The 24,210-nt window shown below is 55.9% G+C and overlaps 1 protein-coding gene across 4 annotated transcripts in view; it reads right to left on the bottom strand.

Annotated features, from left to right (window-relative positions):
• The window catches only part of LOC131588980 (acid-sensing ion channel 2), a 409,841-nt gene that overhangs the window by 63,952 nt on the left and 321,679 nt on the right, over window positions 1–24,210 (bottom strand). The window contains exon 1 of one of the 4 annotated variants that reach the window (XM_058858072.1): window positions 15,557–16,224. The exons of the other annotated variants lie outside the window; for them this stretch is intronic. Coding sequence (XP_058714055.1) covers window positions 15,557–16,096 — 540 coding nt within the window. The 5' untranslated portion in view covers window positions 16,097–16,224. Of the gene's footprint in view, window positions 1–15,556; window positions 16,225–24,210 lie in introns of those variants that run through there. 4 annotated transcript variants of the gene reach the window in all.

Here is a 24,210-nt window from a genome sequence, read left to right on the forward strand (position 1 = left end):
CGGCCTCAGGCTGGGCCAGGGCAAACAGCCACATCCAGGGTTTAGGTTGGATATCTGGGAAAAATTCTTCCCTTAAAGTGCTGTCCAAGGGTGGAGTCCTCATCCCTGCAGGGATTTAAAATCCATGTGGATGTGGCACTTGGGGACATGGTCAGGGTGGCCTCAGCAGTGCTAGGGATGGTTGGATTCCATGGGCTCAGAGAGCTTTTCCAACCTGAACAACTCCACGATTCCAGAATATTGTTCCAATCCAGTCCAGCCTCAGGCAGGAGAGCAAATCCAATGGGAAGGGTTGGGAGGACCACGAGCAGCTCCCAGATCTGCTTGAACACTTCCACAACCAAACCTCAGGGAGACAAATCCCTCCAAGCCTCCCAGTCCAAGTCCTGACCTTCAGCTCAACTTTAATCATCCAGCTACAAAAACCAGGGCAGAGCCACAGCTCTGGAATGGCTCCTGGGGAAAACTGCAGGGAAAAGCTCAGGAATCTGCTCTGCCTGATGCTTTCAAAAATAATAACAACAAAAATGCACTGCAAGTCTTCTCCAGGGCTGAAGATCAGCACAAACTCCAAGATTCCAGGTCAGCCTTTCCTCACGTGTTCAGGGGTTTCAAACCTATCCTGGATTTCTTTCCACCTGGATAGAACTGGGAAAAACACGGGCTCTGAACCAAAAACCAGGACAAGCAAAACCCCTCCTTTCTGCCCAAAAACCACCCCCAGTTCTGCCAACCCTGCAGAAATTCCCTGCACATCCCATTCTTCCTGCACATCCCATTCTCCCAGGACCAGCTGTGCCATCCATGTTTCCTTAGGTGTGGGTTGGAAAAAGACTTTACAGACCTAAGATCTTCAATGAACTCCCCTCCTACCTATGAGAAAGAAAAATTCCAGGAGATAAATGTTCAAAATGTTTAAAAATCCCCAAATGATACCCCTGTTAATCCCCAAATGATGTCCCTATTAATCCCAAAAGAATATGGGTGTGTTACAAACCCAAACTCAGCCACAGAACACCAAGGAAATGCCACCAAGCAGGGCACTGGTGCTTCCTGCCCATCACCCCTGGATCCACCCACCTTCCAGCCCTTTTTCCACCCAATTCCATTAAAAATGCAGGTTCTGGGCGCTGAGCTCCTGGTGTTGTCACTCCATGGCCGTTCCAAGAGCTGCTAATTGCTGACAAGCTCATTACAAGATGAAAGCAGCAGGAGTGGAATGCTGGAATGTTTTCCTGCCTGTCTGCAGAGGGAACAGCTGGCCCCAAACCTCCAGCACTAATCCCATTAAACTGGAGCAAAAAATACCTCCAGCAATAAAAAAAAGCCCTTTTCACTCACAGATTGGATATTCCCTCCTCCAAATCCATCAGGACCTGGTGGATTTTCAGCTGTTTCCCAGTTGTGCTCAAGGGGAGATGGAGATTCAGGAGCTGAGCCCAGCAGGGAGGGAAAAGGAAGAACAGGAGGAGGGAAAACGGGTGTGGGCAAGGTCACCCCGATGTGGGACTGGGATTCACTGGTGCCAGTTGCTGCTTTGGAGCCCTGTTATCCCAGCAAAGCCATTCCAGAAATCTGGGAACTGGATAATGGCTGGACTTCCCCTTGGAAATCTTTTCCACCCTTTCTGGTTCTGTGGTTTTCTTTATGCAAATTCTCTTGTGCTCTCCCTGCTCTTTGTTTTCCTCTGTCACAGGCAGGGGGGTCCAGCCTGACCCAAAGTCCCCCTGCCATGGCCAGGGAGGGACAGGAGACAGAAACCATCCAAGGAACCCATCCAAACCCCACCCAAACCCATCCAAACCCCACACAAACCCCACCAAAACCTCACCCAAACCCATCCAAACCCCACCCAAACCCACCAAACCCCATCCAAACCCCACTCAAACCCCACTCAAACCCACCCAAGCACCAGCCAAGCCCAGCCTGCTCCATCCACTCTTGGGAAAGCCCTCGGAGCAGTTTCCAACCTCCTCTGTCCCTGCTGCCACCCGGTCCCTGGGCACTGGGACTTTGAGCCAGGCTCACACACAGGAGGAGCCCAAGGCCAGGTTCCTCCATCCTGAGGTCCAAAGCAAATCCAGGCAGTGATAACAAAAATCCCATCAGCAAATCCCCATCTGGTCACCCCAAGCCAGGGCTGGGGCCTTTGTGGGATCCCTTCCCCTGCTCCACCCCAAGAGACTCCCAAGCTCTGCTGACCCAGCACTGAAGTCCACAAAAACCCTTCTCCTGCTCCATCACATCCTGAGCAATTTGGTTTTCCAAGTTCCTGGAGCCTCCCTCCAGGGCTGGCTTTGTCAGGATTTGTTCCTGTGAGGTTTGAGCTGGGTTTGCTCTGCTTTGAGCCAGCCTCCAGCACCCCAAACCCTGCAGAGCAAGGACAGACCATGCTCCCTCCTGCTGCTGCTGCTGCTGCTGCAACGCTGAAGAAAACCACCTGAAAGCACTAAATCTGCAGCAATTCCTACAGCAAGGACACCCAGAGGAAATTCCAAACAATTTACTCCAGAGGCAGAGCACAAAGCACCCCATGGCTCATCCCAGGTTCTCCCAAAGCAGCGGCACAGCCTCACCCAGGAGCATCAGCAGCAGCTTTGCTCCTCCCATCATTCACTCCTCTGCTGCTTTTTAAATTGAACACGTAAGGAAACAGGAATCAGCACACGAGCCCTGGGTATAACCTCAGCTGTTTGCCCCAGGAGGGCTGGGTCCCACTGGGATTCAGGAGCCTGCATTTGGGATGTCTCCATCAGGAGGGAATTGCCCTTCTCAGCCCGGAGCAAGGAGGATGAAAATCAAGTGTCACCATCACTAACGAGCGCTGATGGCTCCCAAAGACTTCTGAACCACACAGGAGCTCCTCTGGATCTTCCCTGCTCCTGCTCAGTTGCTGGGAAACCAGAGGCACTCGGCACCTCTGGCTCAGCCCTTGTTCCCTGGTGAGCCAAAGCTCTCGGGGTGAGCCCATCCAGACCTGGATCCTTCAGATGAGAGGTGAGGACCCAACTCCCACTGCCACCCCCATCAGCACCAGGCTTTGAAATCCTAAAAAAGCCCAGTCCCATCAATCACCAGGACACCAGGACAGCTCCCAGGGTCACACTGACAGGCTGGTGTCCCCTTCATCCCCACTGGAACTCACCTCCCAAGGCAGGAAGGGAACAGAGGCCAAAGGAGCAAAATCACTTCAAAAAGTGGAGAGGAAGCAAAACAAACTCTGGGATTTTCCATGGGAAGTGGCTCCTGTGCCCAGGATAACAAAGGATCAGAGAGGCTGGAGCCAGGCTGGGAGAGCTGGGAATGTTCACCTGGAGAGGAGAAGCTCCAGGGAGAGCTCAGAGCCCCTACAGGGCCTAAAGGGGCTCCAGGAGAGCTGGAGAGGGACTGGGGACAAGGGATGGAGGGACAGGAGGCAGGGAATGGCTCCCAGTGCCAGAGGGCAGGGCTGGATGGGATATTGGGCAGGAATTGTTCCCTGGCAGGGTGGGCAGGCCCTGGCACAGGGTGCCCAGAGCAGCTGGGGCTGCCCCTGGATCTCTTGAAGTGTCCAAGCTCTTCAAACCCACACAGCTTCCCTTCTCTACTAACTTCATTTCCCAGCACAGAATCCCAGGATTCCAGGATCTCTGAGGCTGGAAAAGCCCTCCAAGGTCACTGAGTCCACCCTGTGCCCCATCCCCACCTTGTCCCCACCCCAGAGCCCTGAGTGCCACCTCCAGGTGTTCCTTGGGCAGCTCCAGGGATGGGCACTCCAAACCTCCCTGGGCAGCCCCTGCCAAGGCCTGAGCTCCCTTTCCCTGGGGAAATTCCTCCCCCCTGAGCCTCCCCTGGCCCAGCCTGAGGCCGTTCCCTCTCCTCCTGTCCCTGTTCCTGGCAGCAGAGCCCGACCCCCCCGGCTGTCCCCTCCTGCCAGGGACTTGTGCAGAGCCAGAAGGGCCCCCTGAGCCTCCTTTGCTCCAGGCTGAGCCCCTTTCCAGCTCCCTCAGCCCCTCCTGGGGCTCCAGCCCCTTCCCAGCTCCATTCCCTGCCCTGGACACGCTCCAGCCCCTCCAGGTCCTTCTTGTTTAGAAGATCCCAAAACTGAACCAGAATTTGAGGTGGGGCCATCAGAGGATTATCCTGGGATTTCATTCCCTCCCCTGGGCTCTGGGATCCCCCAGTGCTGGTTGTTTAAAGCCAGCACTAAGGACGTGTAAAAATCTCTGATCTCCTTTTAATCTAAATCCCTAATCCTTAAAACCATCAAGGAAAGCTCGGAAATTTCATCTGAAGCAGTGCCCAAGCCAGAGGCAAAACACAGACAGGTAAAAAAAATCAACCATCTTAAAATTCCATTTTTTATCAGACTTCATGAATTTGAGTTGCTGAACCCCTCGGTGTCACATCCCCCCTCCTGAGGAATGCAGGGAATTCTGCACGGAATTCCACATGGAGCTGATCCCACACCAAGTCCCAGCCTGTGGAAAGCCCCAAAAGCAGCCACTGATGTCCAGGCATCTCCTTCCCACATTGGATTATCCTTTGCAGGATGTGGCAGATCCCAAATCCAGGAGTCAAATAAAACCTCCCCAACCTTGGGAAGGGGAGATGGGGAAGGGGAAAGTGACCTGGAATTTCCTGCTGTCACCAATTAACTGCTAATGATGGTTTCATTTTGGGTATCAAATTCTGGTGGGCAGAAATTCCCTCCTGCGCCGAGTGAAAGCCGAACACTGACTCCATGAGGGAAAAGCCTTTGGAAAAGCAGGAATATTGATGTGAGTACAGAAACACAAGAGTTCCAAATCCCCACCTCATCCCACAGGCAGAAACCCCCAAAACAGTGACACACTGGGAGCTGAGATGGATTCTGTCCAAGGAGCTGCCACAGGACACTGAGGAATTCAGGAATCTCCCTGCCCAGCCAGGAGCTTTATTCCCACCTGCCCCCAATGGCTCCCCTATCCAAGGGCCTTGGAGCCACTGGAATTATTTGAACACAATGAATTTGGCACAAAAAAGGCAAAGCCAGGTTAATGGGGATGAGCAGGAGAAGGATGGGAAGTGTCCAGGGCTTGGAAAAATCCCAGGCAGCTCCCCTGGGCACAGCTGTGTCCCCAAATCCCAGCAGAGAGGGCAGAGGAGCAGGGAGGGACAAGGGATGGCTCCAACCTCAGGGAGAAACACGAGGGGAGGGAAGGGCTGAGTGGAATGAAAGCTTCATTCAACGCAGGAATAAAGAAAAGGGGACCAAGTTTGTGAGGGTAAAAGGAAAGTGAAGTTTCCAGAGGAAAACAGGGAGCTTGGGAGGATCCCTGGCTGGATCCTCACTGGAATGTGGTGGTGAGTTGTGGCAGCGGCCTCAGGGAGACAAAGAGTTAACATTGTCCCACCCCAAACCCCTTGTGAAGGGCGGCCCAGGAGTTCTGATTGGGTTTGAGTCCCTGGGGGGTTCTCCCTTGGTGTGTTTCTAATGGTCCCTGACCCTGAACTCCACCCTCAAAGGTGTAAACCCTCGGTTCTGTCCCTCAAAAACCCCTGCTGTGCCTCTGTTCGGGGCTCTCTGTTCTGGACCTGACTTTGTTCCTATGCTGAATATATGGTTTCATGAACCGGGAGCCCGTCTCGTTGGTGTTTCATGCTGGTCCCCAGAATCCTGCTGCTTCTCTGGACGAGATCCTGAGGTTGCAGGCTGCAACAGTGAGTGTTGGCAAAGAGCCAGGAGCAGGATCCAGCTGGAGCCCCGGCTGCCACAAATCACCCAGGACCTGGAGGAGGCTTCCAGAGGGAAAGATTTGGCTGCAGGGACCGATGGCTTTGCTATCCCAGCGCTTGGGATGGTGTGGGAAGTTGGGATTGTGGGAACAGCACCGGGATCTACCACCTTCAGTCAGGATTTTCAGGATTGTTTCCCAGGGAATGACTCGGGCAGGGCGGTGCCCTCTGCTCCAACACTCCCTGAAGGAAGAAATTCCAGCATTCAGCTGAGTTTGGGGAGCAGGAGACGCTGATGGAGCAGGGAATGAGCTGGAAAGCTGAACTGGAATGCTGGGAGCAGCTGTTCCAGTATAGGAGCTGGGCCCAACCTTCCCATCCCTTATCCCAGGCACAGGGGGATGGAACCAGAGGGGGAAGATAATTTCCCTCCTCAGAGAATCCATTGCTATTCCAAAATATTTGTTATGAAGTTATATCCACCTGTGGGAATGTTCTGTTGGTGAATTCCAGGGAACCTGCCAGGCTGTTTTCCTGCTGCACAATCCATTCTCCACGACTTTGGAGGAATTTGGGAATTGCTACAAAATTTAGCAAATCAAGAAGGTCTGAGAGAGAGGGAATTGTTCCCTGGCAGGGTGGGCAGGCCCTGGCACAGGGTGCCCAGAGCAGCTGGGGCTGCCCCTGGATCCCTGGCAGTGCCCAAGGCCAGGCTGGACATTGGGGCTGAAGCAGCCTGGGACAGTGGGGGGGTCCCTGCCATGGTAGGGGTGGGAATGGGTGGGATTTGGGGTCCTCTAGGGTCCTTTAAGGTCCTTCCCAACCCAAACCACCCCATGCTCCCATTTCTCCACCTGCTTGCAACTCCCCAGATCCCTCCAAGCTGTGCCAGGTTTGTTTGGAGCTGCAGGAACAGAATTCCATTGACAAGTTGTTGATCCTTCTGTCCCTCCCTTCCACCCCAGTGCTGGGAGCACTGAGCCGTGAATTCCAAGAGAAAGATGGGATTATTCCTGTCAGGAATATGTGCTGGAAGCCCCTCAGGATCTCCATTCCCACAAGGAGCCACTTTGGATCATTCAATAAATTTATTACAAAACCAGGACCCAATTCCCTGCCATGGCTTTTCCCTGGTTCCAGCTGCTGAAGGAAGGGAAAAGGAAAAAATCCCAAACCTTTTACAATCATTTTATCCAACTTTTTCCCCCACCCTGGAGCCAGGAATTCCTGCCTGGGAATCACAGTTAATTGGATTATAATGGACCATTCCTCCTGATTTAATAAAGCAGGGAAAAATTGGGATGGCAGCAGCATGCTCCTTGGATTGGGAACAGCTCCAGTTCCTAATTTACATTCCAACTTTATTGTTGAAAAAATTTCAAGCTCCAGGGCTTTGGGGAGGAAGTTTGCCTATAATTTGTTTTATTTCAGGAAGAAATGATAGAATTGGAAAGTGAGGAGTGGAACAATCCATGAAAAATATAAAAATTCCTGCTCCCACTGCTTGAAATTACAGGGGGAAAAAGGAAAAAAAGAAAGAATGAGAATTCCCAGAAGTGCTGGAGAGGGAAGTGAATGAGCTGTGTTATCCCAGGGGTTTGGAATAATGGGATTCCCTGCTCTCAGCAGGGAATTGCTCATTCCAAAGCACATCAGGATGGATGGGTGACTTCCCAGAGAGGGACAGGGAAAAGGGAATCAGGGAGGGGTGGAAAGGGCCAGGAAGATGACATGGAGCAGGAACGCAGGAAAAATGGGAATTGCAACATCAGCCAGCCCTGCTGGAAGCCCTGAGCACACCTGGGCAGGCTTGGGGGGACAATTCTCACCTTGGGAACTGAGGTTTCATTTTAAAGCCTGGGATTTAGGTGGGATTTTCCCAGCCAGTTCCTGACCCCACAGGAATCCCTACAATGGGACAGAAGGGATCCCCCATCCCAAAGAACATCCCTGAACTCCACAGGCATGCCTACATTCCAAGGGGCATCCCTGCATTCCAAGGGGCATTCCACCATCCCAAAGGACATCTCCCCATCCCTGCATCCAGGCCAGTTCCAGCCTGGCCTCCTGCATGGACAAGGAATGGGAAATCAGCCCTTGGATGCCATCCAGCTGCAAAATGTCAGGGCAAGCAGCAGCTCCCAGGCAGGCTGAGCCCTTCCAAGGGATAAATAATCCAGAGGAGTCCCTGTCCATCCCCCAGGATGGAGAGCTGCTGCTCCAGACAATAATCCAGCAGCTTCCCTCCATCCCAGCTCATGGAAAATCTGCAGCCAGGCTGGGAAAAGCAAACACAAGAGCAAAAATTCATCCCAGTTCCAATTTTATCCATCCTGCTGGGAAAAGCGATGGATTCCAGAGCCAGCCTGGGATGCTGCAAGGCCCTCCTGGCACCATCAGTGCTCCCAGTGGGAACAGACTCCAATGGCCCACGGAATTCAGGATAAATGACAGGATGGGAGAAACGTGGTCAGATGGAAAAAAACTCATCCCAGCTCCAATTTCAGCCATCCCAGTGGGAAAAGTGACTGATTCTGGAGCCAGCCTGGATTGCTTATGGCACCATCAGTGCTCCCAGTGGGAACAAGTTCCAGGGATTTCAGGATAAATGGAATTACCCTGAACTGGAGCAGAGGGAAGGGCAAACCCAGCAGCCTCAGGCTCCCAAGGGAACAAACCCAGGGGCACTGGGAGCACAAATCCCAGATTCCCACCCTGCACCCCTGGATTTCCTTCCCCTCCCCACACCAGTGTCCCACAGCACCTCCATTCCAGGAATTCCCATTCTTTGTGCTCTGATGAGAAGTGGTCCCAGGCAGATCCTGGAGCAATTTGCAAACATTAATTAAGCCCTGGCAGCATCCCGGAGTGGGCAGGGACTGTAACTGTCTTTAATGACATTAATTCTGCTCAGGCTGGGCAGGAATTCTTGGGAATCTGTTCCACAACTCAAACAAACCCATGGTGGACCAGGAATCCCCTTTCTGGATGGATGGATGATGGATGATGGATGGATGATGGATGGATGGATGATGGTTGGATGATGGATGGATGATGGATGGATGATGGATGGATGGATGATGGATGATGGATGGATAATGGATGATGGATGGATGGATGGATGATGGATGGATGATGGATGGATGATGGATGGATGATGGACGGATGATGGATGATGCATGGAGGATGGATGGATGATGGATGGATGATGGATGGATGATGGATGATGGAGGGATGGAGGATGGGGGATGGATGGATGGATGGATGATGGATGGATGGATGATGGATGGATGGATGGATGGATGGATGGATGATGGATGGATGGATGATGGATGATGGATGATGGATGGATGGATGATGGATGGATGGATGGATGGATGATGGATGATGGATGGATGGATGGATGATGGATGATGGATGGATGGATGGATGGATGATGGATGGATGGATGGATGATGGATGGATGATGGATGATGGATGGATGGATGGATGGATGATGGATGGATGGATGATGGATGATGGATGGATGGATGATGGATGGATGGATGATGGATGGATGATGGATGATGGATGATGGATGATGGATGGATGGATGATGGATGGATGGATGGAAGGATGGAGAGAATAAATGGAAAAGGCAAAAAACCACAGAAAAAGTCCTGCTAAAAATCCCTCTTCTTCCTGCTGCTGGATGCTCCTCTCCCAAAAAATCCTGTCCCTCCTCTCCCCAAACACTTCCATCCCTCCTCTCCCAAAAATCCCTGCTCAAGGAATGGGGTTTGGTCTGTGCTCCAACCCAGGCCAAAACTGGGAGCAGCTCCTGGAGGAAGTGGTCAGACTCAGCTGAATCTTCTCCCCATGGAGGTGACGTTTATCCCATCCTGACAGAAATCAAAGTTCCCACGTTGAAGGTGAAGCGAGGAGTTGGATTCATGGATCCTTGTGGATCTCCTCCAACCCGGGACAGTCTGGGGCTCCAGGAGAGTTCTCACCCCAGACTCTTGCCCAGATGTTGGTAAAAGCACCAGGGGTGCAGAATTCAACAGCTGCCTGCAGCTGGATCTGCACCTGAATCCAGAGCACTGGGATACAAAGTGTGGGATGCAAAGGAGCCCAGCCCAGCCCCGTTCTCCCCAGATTCTGTGGGATTTGCCATCCTGGCTCCCTGCACAGCCACACATCCCCAGCACATCTGTCCTGCTCCAGCCCAGCAGGGCCAGGCTCTCCTCCTGCTGCCGGGACATTCCCAGCCAGATCTGGAGAGAGCCTCCCAGGAAGCCACTCACACTTCCAAGGACCTGCAGCTGCTGGAGAAGCTTCCAGAGGAGGCCACAGAGCCACTCCATGGCTGGAGCCCCTCTGGAGCCAGGCTGGGAGAGCTGGGGGTACTCACCTGAGAGAAGTTCCAGAGCCCCTTCAGGGCCTAAAGGGGCTCCAGGAGAGCTGCAGAGGGACTGGGGACAAGGGATGGAGGGACAGGAGGCAGGGAATGGCTCCCAGTGGCAGAGGGCAGGGCTGGATGGGATATTGGGCAGGAATTGTTCCCTGGCAGGGTGGGCAGGCCCTGGCACAGGGTGCCCAGAGCAGCTGGGGCTGCCCCTGGATCCCTGGCAGTGCCCAAGGCCAGGCTGGACATTGGGGCTGGAGCAGCCTGGGACAGTGGGAGGTGTCCCTGCCATGGCAGGGCTGGCACTGGGTGCAGAGAAGCATCCAGAAGCCCCAGGCCCTGCTCTGCCCAGCTTTCCTTGCTCCATGGAATCCTTTGGGATGCCTGAGCTGAGCAGCTCTGGCAGGGAAGGGCAGCTCTGTTATCCCTGGGCTTTGTCCTTCTTCTCTCACAGCTTCTGGACCCTCAGGACCCCCCCAGTTCAGTGCCAAACTCCTCCCTGCTTTCATTCCCCAGCCCCAACAAAGTCCAAATCCCCTCAACACCCGACTCTGCAGGAGATCAGGAATCTCCACCCTCAGTGCAGGGGCCCAGCTGACCCCAAACCCACAGAAATCACCCCAAACCCTTCAGCCCATCCCTCACAGCGAGCACTGCTTGGGGCAGCCCTTGGCACAGCCCAGCCCTGACTCCTCCTTGGGTTCTGCCACCAGGAATCCAAAACCAGCAGGATTCCCTCAGGAAGGGAGAACACGGCCTTGGCTCCGCAGTGATCCCAGGCTGAACCCACCCAGCTCCAGGCAGGAGCACGTTCAAGGCTCCAGCCCCACATCTGCACCATCAAACGCCTCCCACGCCCCTTCCAAAGGCAGCAGCACCCCCAGCCTGAGCTTCGTTTGGAAGCCAGAAATAAAGAATGAAAATAAAAATATGAGAGAATAAAGGTGGAAAAGGGAATTGGGTGAAACAGTTTGTGGGTGAGTGAGGAAAATCCCCAAACAACCAACCCCACGTCCTGATATTCCTCTGTAATTAATTGTGCTGCTGGTAATTAAGGTGCTCACAGCTGTTCCAAGCTTTGGGCTTTCCAAACTTGTGGCACAGAATTCCTGTCTGCCCTCACACCAAACCCAAGGCTGAAATATCCCATTCTTTTGTGGGATAAGGCTGAGCTTCACCCTGGACACAGGGGATTCTCTGCTAAGGAAACTGCACAATTACAGCCCCCACCTGAGGGATCTTTCAGGAATATTCATCAGATTTTCAGGCAAATACTCAGAAATATTTTTAAAAAGCAGCACTGAGGTCTCTGTGCAGCTGCCACCCCATAAAATCCCTGATCTGGGGAGAAATTAAATGGTTTAACAAAATGTATTTAACAAAAAATAACTGAGCAAATCAAACCACAAGCAAGTACTGACTGCAGAGCCTTTGGAACACCCCAGAAATCCAAGGATTTCATGAAGGACGGGGACCAAACCCTGCCACCCCTCCCAACACAGCCCCTGTGTCTCCTCAGCAGAGCCACAGGTGACAATTTGATTTGGGGAGTTATTAAATCAGGGATCATCAACCCTAAACCCCAGCCCAGGAACAGACCCCAGGATGTTGGATCCACTCAGGAATTTCTCAGGATGAAAAATGATAGGAAGGAAGAAATCAATGAGCACAGGACAAGGCAACCAAGATAAATGTTCCAGAGACAAGGAGCTCAGGTGAATAAATCAACCCCAAATCCAGGGAACGCAGAGCAGAGCAACATCCACTTAATCCTGAGCCGTAGTTCCACCCAGATGGGGCCATTCCAGGGAAAGCAGATGCTTACTCACTGAACTGCCCATCCTGGCATTTGGATTTGGAATTTGGGAGCAGGAGCTGCTGGACAGTTCCCTCCCTTGGAATCAGCACCTGGGCATTTGGGAAGGTTGGATTTATCCAGCTCCAAGCACTTATGGATGGTTTTGCCCCATCCCTGGCAGTGCCCCAGGCCAGGCTGAACAGGGCTTGGAGCACCCTGGGATAGTGGAAAGTGTCCCTGCCCATGGAACTGGGCTTTAAGGTCCCTCCCAACCCAACCCACTCCAGGATTCTTGGATAACCATCCCAACAGCCCACCTTTAAGTCCAGCCTAAAACAAATAAAGCCACACATTGGCTGAGGGCAGGAAACTCCATCTGATCCATTAACAAATCCTCATCCTTCTGGAGAACAGCAACAGGGACAACAAACCCCTCCAGGAGCAGGCTAGGAAGTAATCCACACCTGAGCCCTCCTAAATGGAGTCAATCCAATGGGATCATCCCAGCTTTGCAGCCCCAAGCTCCACAGATCAGTGCAATCCCATATTTCCATTTATTAAGGAGGAAAAGCAACACTTCCCGCACTGTTGGGATTGCTGGGCTGGTTCTGTGGTGCCCTTTTCCTTTTCCATGCCACCCACAGAACCCAACTCCCGCTGTGCCCCCACGGTCTGGAGGGGCTGGAAGGAGCAGGAATCTCCTGGAGGAGCTCCAGGACAGAGCTGGAAGGACTTCCAGGAGAGCAGCTCCCTCCCCCAGCCCCTTTGCTCTGCTCCACATCTCAGCCAGGACTCGCTCGCTCCAGATCACCTCTGCTTTGGGCTTCGGGGCTTTTACCCAGGAAAGCCTCACCCCCACCTGCTCTTTTGGCACAGGAGATGCTCTTGGAGCACCCGAGCAGGTCTAAAAGAATTCTCTTCACACCCCCATTTATTCCATTTGCATTTATCTTTATCCTGCCTCACATCTGTGCCCAGCTCAATCCACACCATTTTCCTGCCTCTCCTTGGGGTTCTCCCTCCCAGTTCAGGAGGAGAAGCAGAAGCTCCAAGTACCCCAGACCCCAGGGCTGCCCAGCCTCAGCCCCCACAGGAATCCCCAGCCCTGGGTGTGGCACCTCCATCCCAGAGACACATCCAGGGATGGCAGTGCCCTGTCCCGAGCTCTCCGGACACTGCAGAGCCCGGGAAGTCCTTCCCAGCACCTCCCCAGGGAACAGCTCTCCTCACCAGGGGTTCCCAGGTGGAGAAGCTCCTCAGCCTCCCCTCAAGGACAACACAGAGGTCACTCCCCTGTTCCTTCAGGCAGACAGGAGGACGGACAGGGAGGTGGCATCGTCCTCCCTCACCTGCCACAGGCAGAGCTCGGGGCAGGGAAAGCAGATCCAGCTGCTTCCTGGCACAGGGATTCCCCTCGCCCTCCACCCTGGAACCACAGCCCCTTTGGGATGGGAAGGATATTTCCCCTATTTCCTCAGCTAAGCAACCCCCACAGTGCTGTGAGCTCCCAGGGATCACAGCCCCCAGCTCCCTCTCTCCCAGCCTCGGGAAGCAGCTTCTGGGACCTTTCCAGGATGGCTGGAGGAGACCCTGCTCCTCATCCCACCGTGCTGGCTTCCAGCAGCAGCGGCAGAGCCGGGAGTACCCAATTCCAGTCCGGAGTAACTCCTGGAGCCCCTGGAGCCGCATGCAGCCACAGCAGCGCTCCAGGATCTCTCTTTGCTGGGACACGGGGACCTCTGCCGGGTTTGCCGCACCTTGTGGGGAGCGGGGATTGGGTAAAAGCTGCAGCCAGCCCCTCCTGGCATCAGCCAAACTGCATCAGATCCTACCCCGGCATCTGGGAGGGGGAGGCAGCTTTTCCCACCGCCCACTGCCTGCTCCTGCTGCAATTCCCAAATTTCCTCATGCCGTGGCACCAGATTGTCCCGCTGGAAAGGGTCTGCCTCAATATCCCACTTATGATTTTCCCTCCAGCTGTGCCACTCCTGCTCCTGTTTGCAGCAGCAGCCGCTGCCTGCACAGCCTGGGCAGCTCCTCCACCCCGCAGGGAGCGTCTCCCTCCTCCCCTTCCTTCAGTTTAGCGCCTGCCGTGACAAGTCCAAAGGGACAATTCCGTCTGATTTCCAGGCTGCATCCCAGGCAGAGCCGGGAATTCAGCTCACGCAGCTCGCACACCGAGTTTGATCCGTCCCCACAGACCCCAGCCCCGCTGCTCGCAGGATGCTCAGTCACAGCCACCCCTCGCGCTGTCTGCAGAGATCAGAGGAGCAGAATATTCCAGCACCATCAACATCCCACTGCTCTCAGGGAAGTGCCGCCGGCTCCTTCACGTGGCTCCAGCTCTCACTCAGAGTCTCCTCTCAACACATCACAGCTCCCAACAGTCCCACCGGGATTTTCCCGAGCAGGATCCCACTCCCAGCCGTCTGTAAAGCCCTGCCCTGAGTTTTGGGGTTGATCTCAGACCCCGCTGGTTCATCAGGGCTCAAGCACTTTTTGGATCAGCTCCGATCAGCAAAGCTCCGCATCCCAAAGCACCGCAGGGTGCACAACCCGCACGGCCCCAGGGAGCAGCTCCAGGGCCTCGGGGATTGCTCAGGGAGCAGCTCCAGGGCCTCGGGGATTGCTCAGGGAGCAGCTCCAGGGCCTCGGGGATTGCTCAGGGAGCCGGAGGAGCCCGGGCAGAGCGCGGGGTGCCGGACACAGCCAAGCCCGGCGGGATGGGCAGGGCTGGGCCGGAGCCGCGCTGCAGCCACGGAGCACCTGGGGAACCTCGGCTCGGACACGGCAAAAATCCGGGCGCGACTACGCTGGGAGCACCACGGAACGTGGGACGGCAGCGGCGGGGATGGTGCAACGTTAATTTAATTATTTCTCATTAAAACCCAAGGCAGCAGCCAGCCTCTCACACGCCAGAGAGTCATCCCTAGACCAGAGAGCATCACTTCGGGCAGGCGGAGAAACCAGCGAGAGGGAAAACGCTCGGTGGGCAGCGACCCGCGGGGAGCTCCCGAGGGGCTCCCGGGACGAAGCGGCCTTGCCCGGCCATGCGGGACCCTCCGGGACCTGCCGGACACACCGGGACCCTCCGGACACAGCGGGACTCTCCGGACACACCGGACCCTGCCGGACACACCGGGACCCTGCCGGACACACCGGGACTCTCCGGACACACCGGGACCCTCCGGGACTCTCCGGACATACCGGACCCTGCCGGACACAGCGGGACCCTCCGGACACACCGGGACCCTCCGGACACAGCGGGACCCTCCGGACACAGCGGGACCCTCCGGACACAGCGGGACCTGCCGGACACACCGGGACCCTCCGGGACCTGCCGGACACACCGGGACCTGCCGCGACCCCGGAGCGCTCCGGGCATCGTGGGGGAAAGCGCAGCGAGCAGAGTCGGGACCGGGACAGGAGCAGGGCGGGGGACACGGACCGGGACCGACACGAACCAGGAGTCCCTTAAACCGACATCATCCAGGGGTGCCCTTGGACCGACACGAACCGGGGGCACGGACCGAGAGCACCGCGAGCCGGGGAACCCTCGGAGCCAGAGCAGCCGCGGACACAGAGCAGAACCGAACCGAACCGAGCCGAGCCGAGCCGAGCCGGGGGCCCCGGCCGGGAGCCGAGAGCAGCCGGGGCTCCCGGTGCGCACTCACCGCGGAGAAGTTGTGCGGGCCGCAGAGCTCGCCGCGGTACTTGCAGGACAGCAGCATGTCCTCCAGCTGGTGGCCCAGGCGGTCCATGAAGTCGGCGCTGATGCCCTCGTAGTGGCGGGGCGGCAGAAAGAGGCGGAAATCGGCCAGTTTGGCGAACCAGCGCAGCCGCGCCTCGTCGGCGCGCAGCAGCTCGGTGAGCAGCGGCCGAGCCGTGCGGTTGGGCAGCAGCAGCCCCAGCCAGTGCCCCGCGTAGTACAGGTCACCCTTGGAGAGGCGAGGGAAGCGCAGCGGGTTATTGTTGCACAGCGTGACGGCGGGGAAGGGCAGCTGGCGGCTCCACTCGGTGCGCACGCGGGTGTGCGAGGGGAAGGCGAGCCAGTGCAGCAGGCGGTCGGAGGACCAGGCCAGCAGCAGCCCCAGCGCCGTGCAGAAGGCGAGCACCCAGAGCGCCCGGCGCGCCGGCGCCGCCCGCGCCGAGCACATGAGGCGCAGCCCGTGCAGCCGAGTGCGCAGCGCCGGCGCCCGGCGCCCCCGCGCCATGGGCGCTCCCCTCCTCCTCCTCCTCCTTCTCCTCCTGCCGCCGCTCGTCCTCCTCCTCCGGGCCGGGCTCAGGGCGAGCAGCGCCGCGCCATCCCCGGGCCCCCCGCCGGCTGCGGCCCCGAGCGGCGGGGGCAGCGCCCGCGGGCGGCCCGCGGCCCCGAGCTGCGCGGCGGGCGGCAGTTCCGGCAGCGCGGCATGCCGGGCCCGGGGCCACCGGGGCCACCGGCGCCGCCCGCACCGCCCGCCCCTGTCCCTGTCGCTGCCCCTGTCCCTGCCCGGCCGCGCCGCTCACATCCCGCGGTACCGCGCCCCGCCCGACACCGACACCGAACGAGCCTCGCCGCGACCCTCCCGGGCTCCGAGCCCGCGGACCCCGGCGGGCAGAGCGCTGCGGGACCCCCGCGCTACCCCCGGCCCGCGCCCGCCCGCCCCGCGCCGCCCCCGGCCCGCGCTGCCATCGCCGAGCGCTCCGCCGGGCGCGCCCCGGCCGCGGGCAGCGAGCGGCGGCAGCAGCAGGAGGAGGAGGAGGAGGAGGAGGAGGAAGAGCGGGGCGAAGCTTCCCGAGGTGCCAGTCCCGGCCGCTCGGTGCTCGGGAGGCGGAGGGAGCGATGCTCGGCGCCGATCGCGCCGCTGCTTCCCCGGAGTAGCCCCCGCTCCTCCTCCTCCTTCTCCTCCTCCTCCTCCGCCCCCCGTTATCCCCCGGCTGCCGCCGGCCCCGGCCCCCCCGCTGCCTCCTCCCTCCTCCGGCAGGAGTTTGTTTTTCTGCTTTTCAGCAGCCCCGGGGGAGAACATAATATCAAGCAAAGCCTGGGGAAGCGCAGGCGAGGCTTGCAGCGGGCTCCAGGCGGCCGCTGCTCTCTGGGGAGGGGGGGATGGCTTTGGAGGGGCTCGGGGCTCTCTGCTCTCCGGGCCGAAGCCGCTCCCCGCGCCTCCGCTCCCATGGAAAGAGTAGGAAAGGGAGAAACGCGTTCAGGGAAGCGGCGCCGCCGCCCCTCAGCCCGAGCCTGCGGAGCCCTTTGGGGTCAGGGGCTCCTCCTGCCCTGCACCGGAGCCCCTTTCCCTTAACGCCGGGAATAACTCGGGGTGTGGATCGGCTCCTCGGGGCTGCTGAGCTCGGATCTCTGGAAGCGGCTGTCGTTAGCTTCATTTTGCTTTCAAACAGTACCGAGAAACATTCCTCTAATTGTGTCCAATTAAGCTGTAAGTGCCGGTAACTGCTCCGAATCCCCTCTGATATATTTTTTTTCCCTCAGAATTAATTTTCCCTGTGCATTTGGAGCCGTATATTTTTACCCAATAGATGGAGTCGTTACAGCCTGGTTTTCTCCAGCCTCTCCTGGAGAGTTCCTTTTTTTCACTGTGGCAAAGCTGCGAACGTGCGGCAGCTCTGGCTTGGGGGGCACCTGCCCAAAATCCCCCTCCTTGTCCGGGAAACACGGGGGGAAACGGGACCGAGAGGCTGAGCTCGAGTCCTGCAGGGCTGGGGGCGGTGGCAGCAGCACAAACACTGCGTGGGCTCAGCTCGGTGCCCTCAGATAACTCGGGTGGTTTCTCCGGAGCTCCTGTCCATGCTCGGGAGAATTTTCCCATTTTTTAATCGCTACTCTTAAGCAGCAAATCCTCCCCAACCCCCCAGCACCGGCCGAAACCTTTCCTAAACCGGGTGGGGAGAGGCCGGAGATCCCGGATCCATTCCAGGGAGCCTCTCCTGCCGTTTTCCCAGCGGATCCCGGCTCCTTTTTCCCTGCCGCCTGTTGAAAGCAGGGAGAGTTTTTCCCCTTGGCTCCCTCTTAGGATAATCCACGTCCCAAGTGCTTCCCCCACCAGGCGGGCTGGAGCTGTTTTATCCATGATTTATTGCCACAAACGCAAGGAAATAAAAGGTGCCCAACCATGAACATCCTCCCGAATTGCCTCCCTCTCCAAGCACATCCCAGCCCTGGGGCACCCCGGCCTCGCTCTCAGCTCCTTCCCTTCTCCAAAAGGTTTTTCACTCTTTTTTGGGGGGCAGGGGCAGCCTGGCAAAAGGGGCTTGTGAAGGAAGGAACAGCAGCTTTGCATGGGAAGTGGCTTTTTCTTTAAATCCATTCCAAATGATCCACTCAAATCTCTTTGATTTATTAGAGGGAAGTAACTTTTCCTAATTAGCTGGCAACCACTGATGGCAAAGGGCAGTGGGATGGCCAGGGCCAACTGGAGCTGGAATCTAAAGGGTTCCACACAAAAACATTCCAAAGCCAAACCAAAGCTGATGGTGAAATTCCAAATCACCTGGTGGGACATCTCTGCAGCCTTTGGAAATTCTTTCCATGTTTTCAGTTATTTGGGAAAGCAGCTCATTCCCTGCATCCGAGCCCTGGGTAATTCCTCAGGCAGCCAGAGCAGCTTAAAAGCTGATTGGACCTAATTAAGTCCAATAAGGAATAATAAAGCCAATCAATAAATATTGCTAATTAACCAACAAGTCACTTGAAAATTATGCCTTGGACTGGGTGAGTTTCCTCCTCCTGAAGAAGAATGGATTTGGGGTTCTGTGGTTTGGAATATTTGACAATTCAGTGAATTTTTGTGGGGGAATTCCAGCATTCCCTCCCCAAAACATCCCCCTGAAAGGGGACAAGAAGACAACTGCTCCAACCAAAAACTTTGGCTTCTTTTGAAACTTCATTTTTGCCTCAAACATCGACTCAGGTGAAGACAAAAAGGATTAAAGAAAAGCTTGAAACCCTCTGGAAAGGAAATCCCAAAGCTTTGTTCTGCTGGATATTGTTAGTGTTTATGCTGGAAGGGAGCACGAGGAGAGGGGATCCAAGTCCAAACTCCTCTCTCCATCCTCACGGGGTGACTGGAACCCCCTTCCCTGGCCACGCTCCCCTATTGGAGCATCCCAGGGGATTTATGGGATTTATTCCATTGCTCTCCCAAGCGATTCCTGCTGGGTGAGTGGGCAGCAGATTTATCCCTGTTTTTATCCCCTGGGATTGGCCCCAGACATGGAGCAGCTCTGGGACATCGTCTGCTCTGCCGAGATTTTAGGGACCAAAAATGGGGAGAAATTACAGGGATGGGATCAAACGGGACAGGATGGGGCTTGGATTTTGGGAAACAATTCCTCCCTGGCAGGGTGGGCAGGCCCTGGCACAGGGTGCCCAGAGCAGCTGGGGCTGCCCCTGGATCCCTGGCAGTGCCCAAGGCCAGGCTGGACATTGGGGCTGGAGCACCTGGGACAGTGGGAGGTGTCCCTGCCATGGCTGGGGTGGCACTGGGGGGCTTTAAGGTCCCTCCCAACCCAAACCACTCCAGGATTCCCTGATCAACCTTCCTGTGTTGGATTTTGTGCTGTCAGAGCCCCTGGAATACAAAGGTGGGGATTTTTTGCTCTCAGGAGCTCAAGGCAAGGAGAACAAGGTGCAGATACTGAAAGGCCTCTTGTCCCCAGGCAGGGCCCTAGGGTCCCCTTGGGCTGGGAATGGGATCCCTTTTCCAGCACAGAAACATCTCCAGGGGCAGGAGCAGAGCCCGGCACCACTGGACACAGCTGGATGTGCCCATCCTGCAGAGCCCTGCTGGGCTGGGCTGGGTTTTGGGACCCAAGGACCCCGGGGACAGGTGTGACCCCACAGCTCCTGGGTATGGGTGTGACCCCACAGCCCCTGGGACAGGTGTGACCCCACAATCCCTGGGGTCAGGTGTGACCCCACAGCCCCTGGGGACAGGTGTGACCCCACAGCCCCTGGGGTCAGGTGTGACCCTACAGCTCCTGGGTCAGGTGTGACCCCACAGCCCCTGGGGACAGGAGTGACCCCACAGCTCCTGGGACAGGTGTGACCCCACAGCTCCTGGGGACAGGTGTGACCCCACAATCCCTGGGACAGGTGTGACCCCACAATCCCTGGGACAGGAGTGACCCCACAGCCCCTGGGGACAGGTGTGACCCCACAGCTCCTGGGACAGGTGTGACCCCACAGCCCCTGGGGACAGGTGTGACCCCACAGCTCCTGGGACAGGTGTGACCCTACAGCTCCTGGGTCAGGTGTGACCCCACAGCCCCTGGGACAGGTGTGACCCTACAGCTCCTGGGTCAGGTGTGACCCCACAGCCCCTGGGACAGGTGTGACCCCACTGCTCAGGATGGTGGGACAAAATGAGCCTTAAACGTGTTCTGCAACCCCCAAACCTTTGGGAAAATTCCCTGCTCTGCCCAAACCCTGCAGGAACAATTCCTGCTGGAACCAGCCAGCCACGGAACACTTGGAAATTGGGGTTTCCATGGAAGCCACCACTCGGCCCTAATTCCATGCCAGAGAATGTGACAACCCCAGCCAGGGCCACTCCAGGGCAGCAGAGTTTTGGGGAACCCCCAGAAATACCCCAAAGGGGGCTTGTCCTTGTTTTCCTTGGGTTTGGTTTGTTTTCCATGCAAATCAGTTCAATAAATGCTTGGGCTTCCAGCTGGGAAATTCTCCCAAGGAATTGAGGGAATTTGGGAGGCTGCAGTGGTTTGGGGCTGTTTGTTTTGAATGCAGAGAGGTGAAATATTCCATCCACACCAAAATATTGGGAGCACATAAATAATGCCAGGATTTCTGGATCTGCTGCTTCACCCTGGCAGCACCAAAGGAGTGAAAACGTTTGGATTTCACAACCCTGCTCCAAAAAAGAAAAAAAAAAGGAAACTTTGGAGCTCTCATTTCCAGGACCTTGTGTGTGTTTATAGGAAAAAACCTGAGAGAACAAACAAATGCCCGAGTGAGCTGAGATGTTGCCGCTCCTTTGGGAATTCCACTGGGAATCACAGGGTAGGGGAGGCACAGAAGGATTAATTGGGAAGATTTCAGAGCCAGATCTGGGCTGAGCTGCAGACCCTGCCCATGGGGGTTCCCCATCCCTGCACATCCTAAAGGATTTAATTCTCCTTCATCCCTGTTTTTGGAGGGCACACGTGGCTGATCCAGGGGCTTAATTTGGGATCAGCTGTGGATTTAAGGTCCTGTTCTGTGCCACACACGACAGGGCATGGCCTTTAATTAGCAGGGTCTGCTTTAATTGGCATTTCCTGGCAGAGCCATTATCCCTGGCCTTCCTTAAAGGAATAAAAGGTTAATCCATAAATAAATGTGTTTATAGAGATAGATATTTAAATATCTCCTTATTTTCCTTCTGCAGGTAGGGAAGAGGAAGGATTTGGATCTATTTTAAACTCACAGCTGGCATCCTCCCAATTATCTGCTTTTTTCCCCCGTTTTCCATTTCACTGCCGAAGAAATGAGGGGAAGAAATGAAACAAATGAAAACACCTCTGGATTTGGGAAAGATGGATTTGAACAGGAATTCTTTGGAGCAAATTAAACACCAAAGTTCTTGTGGCCTCTTCCTATCAAATTCCTTTGCTGCCATCAGGACGGGCACATCCTGGAGGTGCCAATTCCCTGGAACAGGGCCCAGCCCAGCTCCTGCTCCAATGCTCTCTGTGGATTTCGGTGGCCCCAGGGCTGGCCAGGAGCCTCCCCCCATCCTGAGGGGCTCCAAAACTCTGTCCAGGGGGTTAAAAATGTCATGGAATGGTTTGGGTTGGAAGGGACCTCAAATCCCACCCATTCCCCCCCTGCCATGGCAGGGACACCTCCCACTGTCCCAGGTGCTCCAGCCCCAATGTCCAGCCTGGCCTTGGGCACTGCCAGGGATCCAGGGGCAGCCCCAGCTGCTCTGGGCACCCTGTGCCAGGGCCTGCCCACCCTGCCAGGGAACAATTCCTGCCCAATATCCCATCCAGCCCTGCCCTCTGGCACTGGGAGCCATTCCCTGCCTCCTGTCCCTCCATCCCGTGTGACAGTGACTGTCACAGGTCAGGTGAGGTGCCTGGTGCCAATCCCTGAGCTTTTGGGGCACTTCTCCCCTTCCCTGGCCCTGCTGGAATGATCCTGGATCCAAGCAGCCCGAGGGGAAAAGGGAAAAGAGCGGCTTTAGGAGGAGCCCTGAATGTGCAGGGAAGGGGGGGATCCGTGGGACACATCCAGAGGCTGGGAAATGAATCCATCCTCAGGAGGACAAAGAAGATTTGAATATTAAATATTGAATATTGAATATTGAATATTGAATATTGAATATTGAATATTGAATATTGAATATTGAATATTGAATATGTCTCTCTGGCACACAGATTATTCCAATTTTTTCCCTGAACCTCTGTACTTCAGAGCCTTGGGGCTTCTCTGTTCCTGTTTCTCTTCCTTTCCCTTTTTCCCCAGTTCCTGAAGGGCTGGAATTTGCTGGGAGCTCGAGGCTGGGGCAGCCCCTGGTTTGGCTGCTGAGGGGCTGCAGGGAAGGGCAAAGCTCTCCTGCTCCCCTTGGCACTTCAGCCACGCTCCAGCGCTTTTCCTGCTCCAGCGCTTTTCCTGCTCCAGCGCTTTCCCTGCTCCAGCGCTTTACCTGCTCCAAGGCTTTCCCTGTTCCAGGGCTTTCCCTGCTCCAGGGCTTTCCCTGCTCCAGGGCTTTCCCTGCTCCAGCGCTTTTCCTGCTCCAGGGCTTTCCCTGCTCCAGCGCTTTACCTGCTCCAGGGCTTTCCCTGCTCCAGCGCTTTTCCTGCTCCAGGGCTTTCCCTGCTCCAGGGCTTTCCCTGCTCCAAGGCTTTCCCTGCTCCGTGTGTGGCACCACTGGGGATGTTCTGCTTTAATTAAAAAGGAATCTCAGGAAGGAAAAACTTCCTGAGCTCATTTTGCTGTTCAAACCTGGCTTGTCCAGGGCTTTGGTCCTGAGATGTGGATGGGAGCTGATCCATATGGGATTGGGCACCTCCTACAGTTTCCTTTGGGATTTAGGCAGCTCCTGCACCTTCATTTAGGATTAGGCAGGACCTACAACTTTATTTAAGATTGGGCATCACCTCTGGATCTGGGAGAGAGATGTGACAGTGGGAAATGGGGGAGGGAATTCCCAGCCTCTCTGTCTTGGGGGGATGACTCTGGATACCCCATGGGAATAAGGCTGGAGTGGGCTGAAGGCTCCTCTGCACCTCCCCTGACCCCAAAGCTCACATTCCTAAGGGGAACAGCACCTGGAAAAGAGGAGGCTGAAGCTTCCCAGGGGACATGGCCCAGCACAGGAGCCTCCTGAATATTCCATGTCCCACCCTGTGCCTGGAGAGACAATTCCCTGCTAATCCCTCCCTTCCTGAACCCTTTTCCCTCCCCATAAATTCACGGGACCTCAAATCCAGAGGAAAACTGCTCTGTGTATGGATGCTGGAGAGGATGGAAAATTCTCTCTCTCCCAGGAAGTTTGGCTTCCAAACCAAGTTCAGGGAGAAATTCCTTAAATTAAGGTTTATTCCAAGGAATTTGAAGGCTCTCTTGTCAGCCAGGAGGGAGAAAGGGAAAAAGTCCTTTCTCCTCAAACCTGGAGATGTTTCAAATCCAAGAGGCTTCCGCATCCCTGGTTTTTATGGCAGCAGGAGGGAAGTGGGAAAATGAGGTTTCAAATCCTGAAGGATAAAAGGGAGGGGTCATCTCCACATCAGACTCTGATCCCACAGCACCAGGACCATGTTTGGAAGTTCCTTTATTCCCTGAATCTGCTGGAAAACAAATATAGAACTCCTGGGCCAGTCTGGAGTCTCCTCTTGGGGGTTTGGGCTGGAATTTTTGGGATTGAAGAGCCCTGGAGCGCTCCTGGAGCCCCCAGAGCTGCCACTGGAACCTCCCCATTCCCAAATCTGCTTGTTCCTGGGATTTGTGGCACAGGAATTGCAGGGAAATTTGCTGCACTAAAAATCCCCTTGTAGGGGTTGGAATAATTGTGGGGAATTGTGGAATCCTGGAATGGCTGGGGTTGGGAGCCCATCCTGTTCCAAGGCCAGGGACGCCTCCCACTGTCCCAGGGTGCTCCAAGCCCACCCAGCCTGGCCAGGACACTGCCAGGGATGGAGAGGATTCCAGAGGTGACAGCAGGAAGGTCACCCGGAGCTGGGGGCTTTGGGGACAGGAGGGGGCGCCCAAAGTTTGGGAAGGTCCCTGTGTCACATTCCCATCCCGGCTCATCCCAGCTCATCTCCTCTCCCGCTCCGGAGGCTCCGGCTGAGCGCAGGGGTCACCTTGGAGGAAATCAATTATTGTAAA

This window comes from Poecile atricapillus, chromosome 27 (assembly GCF_030490865.1).
Source record: "Poecile atricapillus isolate bPoeAtr1 chromosome 27, bPoeAtr1.hap1, whole genome shotgun sequence".
NCBI lineage: Eukaryota > Metazoa > Chordata > Aves > Passeriformes > Paridae > Poecile > Poecile atricapillus.